Source organism: Lycium ferocissimum, chromosome 3 (genome assembly GCF_029784015.1).
Source record: "Lycium ferocissimum isolate CSIRO_LF1 chromosome 3, AGI_CSIRO_Lferr_CH_V1, whole genome shotgun sequence".
Classification (NCBI taxonomy): Eukaryota; Viridiplantae; Streptophyta; class Magnoliopsida; order Solanales; family Solanaceae; genus Lycium; species Lycium ferocissimum.
In genome coordinates this window covers 10,956,835-10,966,560 of record NC_081344.1, presented here as the reverse complement: position 1 = coordinate 10,966,560, position 9,726 = coordinate 10,956,835, and the positions used below count along the sequence as shown (strand labels likewise).

The 9,726-nt window shown below is 28.9% G+C and overlaps 1 protein-coding gene across 1 annotated transcript; it reads left to right on the top strand.

Annotated features, from left to right (window-relative positions):
• Positions 1–8,377: 8,377 nt before the first annotated feature.
• On the top strand, positions 8,378–9,091 carry LOC132050939 (auxin-induced protein 15A-like). Its single transcript, XM_059442264.1, has one exon. The coding sequence runs from the start codon at positions 8,457–8,459 to the stop codon at positions 8,832–8,834; it is 378 nt and encodes a 125-aa protein (XP_059298247.1). The 5' UTR covers positions 8,378–8,456; the 3' UTR covers positions 8,835–9,091.
• Positions 9,092–9,726: the final 635 nt, after the last annotated feature.

Sequence of the window (9,726 nt, the reverse complement as noted above, 5' to 3'; positions counted from 1 at the left end):
TAGTTTAGTATTGAAAGATATTGTGGCCAGATAAGGAAACCCAGAAAATGCACGTGCAGTGGAAGTGCACGAGTCCAATCAAATCATTGCTAGAACTGAGCCCTGCCTGCAATATAATGTTGTGATCTCCCCGTGGGGCTTTTGGCGGTAGGCCCCAAACTTCATGTGCTCTACATCCCTAGTTAATCTTTCCAATCTTTAGATATTTGAGTCTGAAGTTAGGCTTAATAGTTCCCTAACTTCACATTCGCTGAAGTTAGAAAATTTTTAGTCCAAAATGTTTGAAGCTGGGACTTGCAAAGCCTAATTTCGAACCTCAAATCAAACAATCATCCCTAGTTCCTTTTATTGCCTTACATATATATATAAATCAAATTTGCTGAATTTTTGAAGTTCATACACTTGGAAAGAAACATCAAAATGGTTTCAAACTTTCTTTTTTGGAGCTAATCTGAATTTGCTCAAGTGTGAGGGCATGTCAATTAATTCTGAAAGTAAGGTAGAGTTTCTATTAATCAACCTCGAGGAGGTAGAGTTTCTATTAATCAACCTCGAGGGACAAGATGTTGCTTGTTAGTCCAATAATATGGTGATTATGCCCCACTTGCATGTGGTTATTCTACAATGCTACTCCTAGTGCCTAAAAACATATGGCATGGTAAAAAACATCTATCTATATCTCTATTATTTTAAAAGCATGAATATAAATATAAATGTTGGTAACCGAGAAATATTTACGAAACGTAACGATAGTTTTATACTTATTTACAAAACATAACGATATATTACAAAACATAATGGATTTTCATATATTTTTCGTTTTTTTATTTTTTTTCCAGAAAATATATATATTTTTATTAAAAAAATATTTTTATTTTTAAAAAAAATAATTTTTATATATATTTTTTTAAATATTTTTTTTTTTTTTTGCTCAATGGCTTAAAAAATTACCTCATATTTAATGTGTATGACCCTATTGTATGAAATGTGTATGTGTGAGCAAAATTTTTAATATAATTTTCATATACAAAATTTTGAGCTGAAAACTTTAAGCCTTGAATATATGAAAATTGTTACAATGTTGTTGTAGTTGTATTAATTTTAAAGTTAAAAACCCTAATATGAAATTTATATACAAACAATGTGAATGAAATTCTAAGTCTTGAGGAAGATATACACATTTCATATCATTCTCATGCATAAAATTTTAAACATAATGTTTAAGCCTTGATCAAGATATACAATTTTCATACGTTCTTCATACATAAAATTTGAGCGAACTTTTTAAGCCTTGAGCAAGATATACACATTTCATACACAAAAATTCGAGCGATTATTTTAAGTCTTGAATGTTGTATCAAAGTTATATACAATGTTGTTGTAGTTGTATTAATTTTATAGAAATCTAACATGAACTTTATACATGAAAATGTGATTCAAATTTTAAGACATGAGCAAGATACAAATTTCATATTGTTTTCATACACACAATTTTGAGCGGATTTTTAAGCCTTGAACGAGATATACACATTTCATACACTAAATTTTTAGCAAACTTTTTAAGTCTTTAGCGAGATATACACATTTCATACAACTTTCATAAATAAGTTTTTTAGCAAAAAAAAAAATATTTTTTTTAAAAAAAAAAAAAATATTTTTTTAAAAAAAAAAAAAAAAATTTTAAAAAAAATTATTTTTAAAAAATAAAAAATAATTTAATTTTTTTTTTTTTTTTTTTTTTTTAAATATAAATATTTTGCATAGGATTTGTAATGTTATGTTTTGTAAATATAAAACTATCGTCACGTTTCGTAAATATTTCTCCTTAAGATGTATATATATGTCAAAGACCCTATAAATATTGGTAGACCGAAATATCATTCAAATATTGAACGACTTTTATACCCTTTAAAGATAAATTAAGTCTTAATAAAATAATTCTATAATGGATAAAATTGTAAATTTAATAACTTCTCCTAATATGAATTCGCATAAACTTCTAATCTTAATCAAACACCGCCTATAGGATCCTTCAAATTTTACTTCCAACGTGCATGATATAGGATATAATCCCATTTGTTTATGGACATCAAAGATGATAGTAGACTGAAAAATTGATTTCCCATCCTTTTTCAATTTGAACCGTACATTTTAATTTGATATGACCCTATTGTATGAATTGATTTAAAAAATGAAGGAGCCAAACAATTTTATTATTTTCTTCAAATTTTCAAAGCTGAAAATTTAAGGACTAATTACACTATTAAACACCAATGTAACATGATTTCAAGACAATGAGTGTAACGTATTTTAAAATTAAACACTTACACCTCCTATATTATGGAATTCCTATTACACCCCCTATGATGTATATATTCAAAAGTGGGTATATCAAAACTGGGTACTATTACTACTACTACTACTACTACTTTGATTGAGTAAAACGAATAATAATGTTGGTTGATCTTTATACCCTTTATTAATTAAATTATCTCTATCACGTTAATGAACAAAAAAGTAAATATTTCATTTATAGAGTCCAAGTTAAAATATAGAGATAGGGTCCAAGACTAGCATGTTGAGAATGATTAGCAAATAAATATGCTAGAACATAATCGGTAGGATAGTAGTCCTATACCCGTGTGACTTCTATTAAAGGCAACATAGTGTATTAAATAAGTCAATGAAGAATCGACGTTACGAGTCTTTTCTTTCCTTTTTTTTTTTTGGGTCATAATTAAGAACTTTGATATATCTCATGTCCTTGATATTCACCAGGTTAAAAGATAATGTAAGATTAGAAATATTTGTATTTAGTTTTTTATGGCAAATATTATCGGAATGTTTAACCTAAAATCTAGATTAAAGATTAACAATTGAATTTATAAAATAAGGTTGTACAAGTGAATTATCTAATTTTAATTAATCTCTAGATAGTGATTGCCACGTGTTGGCTTTATGGTTACTTCATCTTTGATATTGAATTATTTTAGTTGTAACATGTTTTCTATACGAGTAAAAAGAAGAAAAAGGTAAATACCGGCAACATCAATTTCAAAGAAGTAGATACAATCCTATACTATAGTAATATTTTTGCAACTCATTAAATAAATATATATAATTACAAATAATATTATCTAATATCTTTTAATATGGTTGAGATTGACTTGAAATAACGTGCAACTGCACGTTTATAATTATTTTAATAGCATGAATATAAATGTTGGTAGACCAAAATAATATTTACATATTAAAAATACGTTTATACCCTTTTAGTCTAATTCTACTATATTTTTATTGACTATTTTGGTAAATATAAAAAGTGTCACAACTAAAACTAGAGTTTAAAGCAAATACTACTTCTAATTTTCGATTTCGAATCAAATAAGTTAAAGAGTTGCTATCACATTCAAATTAGGAAGTATCAAACGGATATCCTTATTTTCCTTGGAGTAAGTGTGTGATTGAAAGTTATTTGTGCAGGTTAAGTGTGTGATTGAAAGTTATTTGTGCAGGTTAGAATTTGAAGTCTAACAAATAAAATGATTAGATAATTATTAGACCATAATTTGATAGGTTAGGTATTTTTAGATTACTTTATATGTGTGGTCTTAAAAGATAGAATAAGAGTCGTTAAACTAAAGTAACGTATTAATTTCAAGACAATGAGTAACGTAAACGTTGAATAAAATTATAATCTTAAATATTTTATCCAATATTTGAGACTTTGAATTCAATTAATAATAAAATATCATTAAATTAATTACTCCTTTTGGAGAAATTAAGGTACGTTTAAGGAACTAATTATTTAAATTTCTATTTTTAATAGGTTAAAAGAGACGGAAGGGAGTTCTTAAATATTTGGAAATCAATGAGAAAAAAATTGCAGTTGAAGGTTTATATTTTAGGTTTTAATTCGTAAAACATATATAGAGACTACTAGCAAGATCAATTTTTGTTTGTTTAGTTATTTTACAAATTTGATAATCGCATTGTGTAGGATATGGTATGAGTTTCTTTTCCCTATATCTATTTTTTGTGGTTTATTAATTATGTTAACTTATTTTTCATGAGGTGCTAATTCTTGAATTGATATTTATATTTATTTATGGATTGGTTGGATGTATTTTTTTACGTATTACTTGAATTTTTAATAGAAAATATTATTATACCTATTAGTGATCACTTTATTTTTAAGTTATTAACTAAATATTTTTAAATTTGATTGATATTCTTGTAATGTAATTTTGTTTAGTAATGATTTTCAACACTTTTGTATTTGTAAATGACAATACACAAATATATGGTCACTTGTTCTCTAATATTGTATTATCTTAGTCGTGACATGTTTTCTATATGGGGAAAAAGAAGAAAAAAATAAATACTGAGAACATCAATTTCAGCAAAGTATATCCTAAATCATATACTATGCTAACATTTTTGTAACTCACAAAATAAATTTAAATAATTACAAATAATGTTATCTAATAATTTTTTAGTATGATTGAGATTAATTGAGAATGTTTGCATTTGACTGCACGTTTGAGAAGTATTAAGTGGCTACAACCAAATAATATTTTTGTACCTCATGAAATAAATAGTACGTATGTAATTTCAAACAATAATACCTAACATTTGCTATGATTGACATGGATTAACGTGCGAAGTACGTTCATATATAAAGACTAGTTATTTTAAAAGCATGAATATAAATGTTGGTTGACCAAAATATCCTTTAAATATTGAACGACTTTTATACCCTTAATAGGCTATAATCATATTTCCCTAAAACCCTAAAAGAAACGTGAGGAGCATTATCCTAGAAACGTGAGGAGTATTATCCTACTAACACTAGGAACTTAAGTTCTAATCCTATTTCTATGCTATTTTTTTATGTTTTTAAAATTACCAATTCTTCATAGTAATTTGAGAAATTGATATCCTTTTCTTTTTCTATTTGAATTGTATTCCTAATTTAAATGATATTCAAGCAAAACACTTCTATAAAAAAATTATTATTCCAAATTCCCCGTCGTAAACTCTATAGAGAATATTAATTTTTAAGCTATGAGACCGCTTCAAAAAGAAGATAAAAAAATTCAACAAACTTCTCGAAAGATCTTAAATAGTCATCACAAAGTTGATTTGATTATTTTATGCAAGTGGCAAATATAATTTTTTTTTGTTGAAATAGTTTCTTCGCGTAAAAATTTCATTGTGAAAATTATCATGACGTCAGGACAACTTAAATTTTTTTAAATAAATAACTAAATATTCTGAAAACTAATTGTCATTCTTATAAATTAATTTTGTCTAGTAACGATTTTCAACAACATTATGTTTTTATGTAAATGACAATAAATAAATGTTGAGTCACTTAATTCCTAATATTGGATTTTCTAAGTTTTCATGGGGCCGGGGGGGGGGGGGGGGGGGGGGGGGGGGAAAGAAGAAAAATAAATATACCAATAACACTATTTTCAAAGACATAGATACAATTTTATGCAATAATAACATTTTTATACTTCGTAAATTAAATTTATGTAATTACAAATACTATTACCTAATAATTTTTACGACGATATATCTAGATTGTCAGGGAATAACGCGCGAAGCACGTTTATAGAGACTAGTAGAAATAAAAACTAGATCTGATATATATTATTAGTGGAATTTCCAAGAAACTTCCCACATGTAACTACCAAGGTTTCCTTGATTAAAACATCACATTCTTGTGGTATGTTATAAGAATATCATGCCTGTAGGTAGCAAGACAGATACCATGCAATATTAATCATTTGATTATTTTTATAATACATGACCAATATTCTTTACTTGCTTACAATGTTTCCAGAGCAAAGATCAAGCTCCCCTTTGTCCTCTATTTTTTTTAATGTAATACCTCCTCCTATTTAACAAATCTCAAATATTGTTTGAATATGTCTAAAACCTGAAGTCTCAATTTAGAAGTTGTTTGATGAAAATTGGATGTTGATTGAAAAAAAAAAAAAAAAAAAAAAAAAAAAAAAAAAGCCAGTAAACCCCGTTTTGATGCGATATTAATGAGGATTAATTTTGGGAAACCTTCAAGTACAACAAGCTCTCAAACTCTTCTAAAATCAACTTAGCATTTTCAAAACAGGTGATGTCTTTTTCTTTTCTTTTTTTACTGTGATCACTGGCAACAAAATTAAAATAATTAAAAAAAAAAAATAACAGAAGCAGGAAGCTGCAGGTACATCCAATAATTAACTGTTTTTTTACGTCGGATAAATGCAAATATTGCAGCTTGCGAATCCAGTATTTTTCTCTTTCTCCATTAACATATCTGTTTCCATGCACACTTGCTTTAAAAAAAAAATGTACGCACATAACAAAAGTCCCAAATATGCATATAAACTAAAATATGGTATTTGAGTGTCAGAAAAAGTGAGGTGCCTTTACATAAAGTCTAAAGATGACTACTGTACGGCAGAACGCACTCAGTGCTTAATGGGTTGTTCACTTGTTCTACGCAAAATTAAAGAGGAAAAGATAACTACATTAGCATAAAAAAATGAATATTAAATAATAAATTACAATTGTAAGAAGTTAAAAGTCAAATGATAATGAAAGTTTGGTTCAATCTTAATCTTTCAACATGGAAATTGCTACTGTCAGCACCACTCAGCCAATTATAATCTAGTGCTCTAATTAATTGGATGATTATTCTTAATTAATCATCCTTCCAATACAATTAGCTTCTTTTTGTTCCGGGTGCGCATTAGCCGTTTGGCTAAGTCAATTTAGAGACACTCGTAATATGGTGTAATATGATTTGTTTTGAATTAAGTTCGCATGATTTTTTTCAAAAGATTTTAAGCTATTAAAAGTATCCTGACATCTTATTATATGCAACTTACTTTTTCTTCTTAATTTTTATTATCAGACTTTGTTCACGCACCCAAACTTTGACCGACCTGCTTTATTAATTTATTTTCTTGATCAATAAACCTGAAACTTTAGAGGAACATGACTCAATTCAAGATTTCAAGCCCCCACTTCCCACTCCTCTTTTATTTCTTCTTAACTTATGAATTATACAACAATAATAAGTGGGAGATGGGCATTGCACTTTGCCCAAGAAACTTATCTCATTTCATGTTTCCTATCTTATCATATATATTTTTTTCCATCTGTGGGGTCCAAAATTAAAAATTTCGGTAGATCATCACTGATAAAAAATTAGCCTCAGAGAATAGATGGAAAAAAATCTAGTGCAGATTTTTCATAATTTAAAAATGCACATCGCTCATTCATAAAATGCATGTTCGTACGCTATAGTATCAAGAAGAACTGTTAAAGGAACAGCAACGGCCTGCCATCTAGTGCACTTTAATTAGGGGTCGACCCATTCATCACATACTAATTATACAAGTATAAAGGTATTAATGTTTAATAATAATAAAGACAAAGTTATGTCATGAATATTAAGTAGGGATTGATATGCAGTGAATAATAATACAAGAAATGTTATGTTATGATAATTTATTTCAAGGATATATACTTTTGGGTTTAACTATTTTGATCTGTTGAGTTTCTCATAGCGGCTGTGGAGGGAGGATTTAGATCTCCTTATAATATGTTTTGGACAATTTTTATCTCATGAGCTAGTTTTTGAGGATTGAGTTATGCCCAATGTTTATTTATTATCATTGTATCAAAGCCGGATCCATCTAATTTCTTAATTTTTCCGATGTTGGGTCTCCATACAATGTTGTCCACGCTCCAATTGCCAGGTCTAAGCGTACAGGAATATTGATTTTCGATTGCAGCTTGGGGATTTAGTCTCTTTATATGGTGTTAGTTAATCATCTCTTCATGAGTTGGTTTTTGGGACGTTGAGTTAGACTCAAGGTCCATTTAGTTTTTGGGACGTTGAGTTAGACTCAAAGTCCATTTGTTATCATCCCTGTATTACTAGTACATGCATTTTATTTCACATTTGATCCTGCATAAAGTAATATATAGATTCTCGTATAACTTAATGAAGTGATAACAACAACCAAATATAGATTCTCGTATAACTTAATGAAGTGATAACAGCAAACAAATATTGCATACAATAACTATGAAGAGAATAGTTTTTTCTTGTACGTCCAACTAAACATTTTTTTGGTAATTGTCTATGCGTGATTTTAATTAATTTATGCTGGGTTACATTTTCTAATCCCTCAAACAAAACTGACACCTTATAGTATCAATCACACGTGCTATGCCTATCTAAGTCACTTAACAGTATGTTGACCTTTTACTGATCCCAAAAGATTGGCTCTTGGCCAAGTACTCTTATATATACCTATCTCACTTTCACACACAAAACACCACCCTATGATCTCTCCTCTCCCTCTAATTTCATAAAAACAACTAATTAACTAGATATCTCTATATATTCTGATCAAAGGGATATCAAAATAATGGATTCCAATTTTCTCAAGGCATGGCAAAACAGATGGCAAAAGATGGGCACCAAAGTCATAACTTGTGCAAATTGTGGAAAATGCTGCAAGTGGACAAAATGGCCTTTTGTGCAAGAAGATAACACTCTCCCAAGGGATGTTCCAAAGGGTCACTTGGTGGTATATGTAGGAAAATACCAAAAAAGGTTTGTAATCAAAATCACTTTGCTCAAGCACCCACTTTTCAAAGCATTGTTGGATCAAGCACAAGAAGAAATTTATGATTTCACTCACGTTGAGTCGAAATTATGGATCCCTTGTGATGAAAATATATTTGTAAGTGTCATAAGATGTGCCACATCTCCAAAAAATCGACGTATCTCAATTTGCTTTTGATATTGATCTTGATCATATATATAGCTTGTGATTAAATTTCATTAATTCATGATGTTCAACTCATAGATCAGAATGTTAACATCTATTAAGTCTATAACATGTCGTAGGAAACATGTAATTGTATGTATATTCGTACCTATGAATCTGAAAAGCATTACTTCTTTTGGAAAGAAAGCTGGTAAATTCATTTAAAGTTGCTCATGAGTGATGTATGCAAAACCTTGTGAAGTAATATCATTCTATTATTCATAGCTTAACTTGTATGTGTTTGGATCTGAGGTTGTGGCCGTTCTACGTCTTTACATCTTGTGCAAATTGATGCTTCTTTTACCTGAATTCAAGTAACAGGGTGCTTAATAAAATCATAACATAAATAATATTTTCAAAAGAAGCGAATAAACTAACAATGTTAAACTGTAGTCAAAAATCCTTTATACAATATTAAAGAGCATCTATAAGACTTTTGAGTACAAGAGATAAGGGACACATCCCAAAATATTCTAAACAGAAAGTAATGAAAGCATAATAGCCACCACGAATTAACTGTGGTTGGCTCATCACATGAGAATAATAAAATACACTGCCTTGAACGAAGATCAATGTTGTCCCGCGGTAGCAGTACAAGTATAGCCATCTGCTTATAGAATTAAGTGGTGAGCCATCCGGAACTAGTAAGATAATCGACGCACTCCCCCGTCTTACCTTTGGAGGAAGACTTCAAAAATTAGAGAGTATGGAAGCAACCAATGTATAGCACAATCCATAAATAAAAAATACCATGTATGACAACTTAAAAGCCATAAATCACGTCAACCAATATTACCATACCAAACAATAGGCCCTTTACAGATAGAATTGCTTGGCTAAAAGCATAGGCCTTCACCGATAGGAC

What these genes read in the sequence shown, in the direction of transcription:
- LOC132050939 (XM_059442264.1), top strand. Translation starts at nt 8,457, where the DNA reads ATGGATTCCAATTTTCTCAAGGCATGGCAAAACAGATGGCAAAAGATG.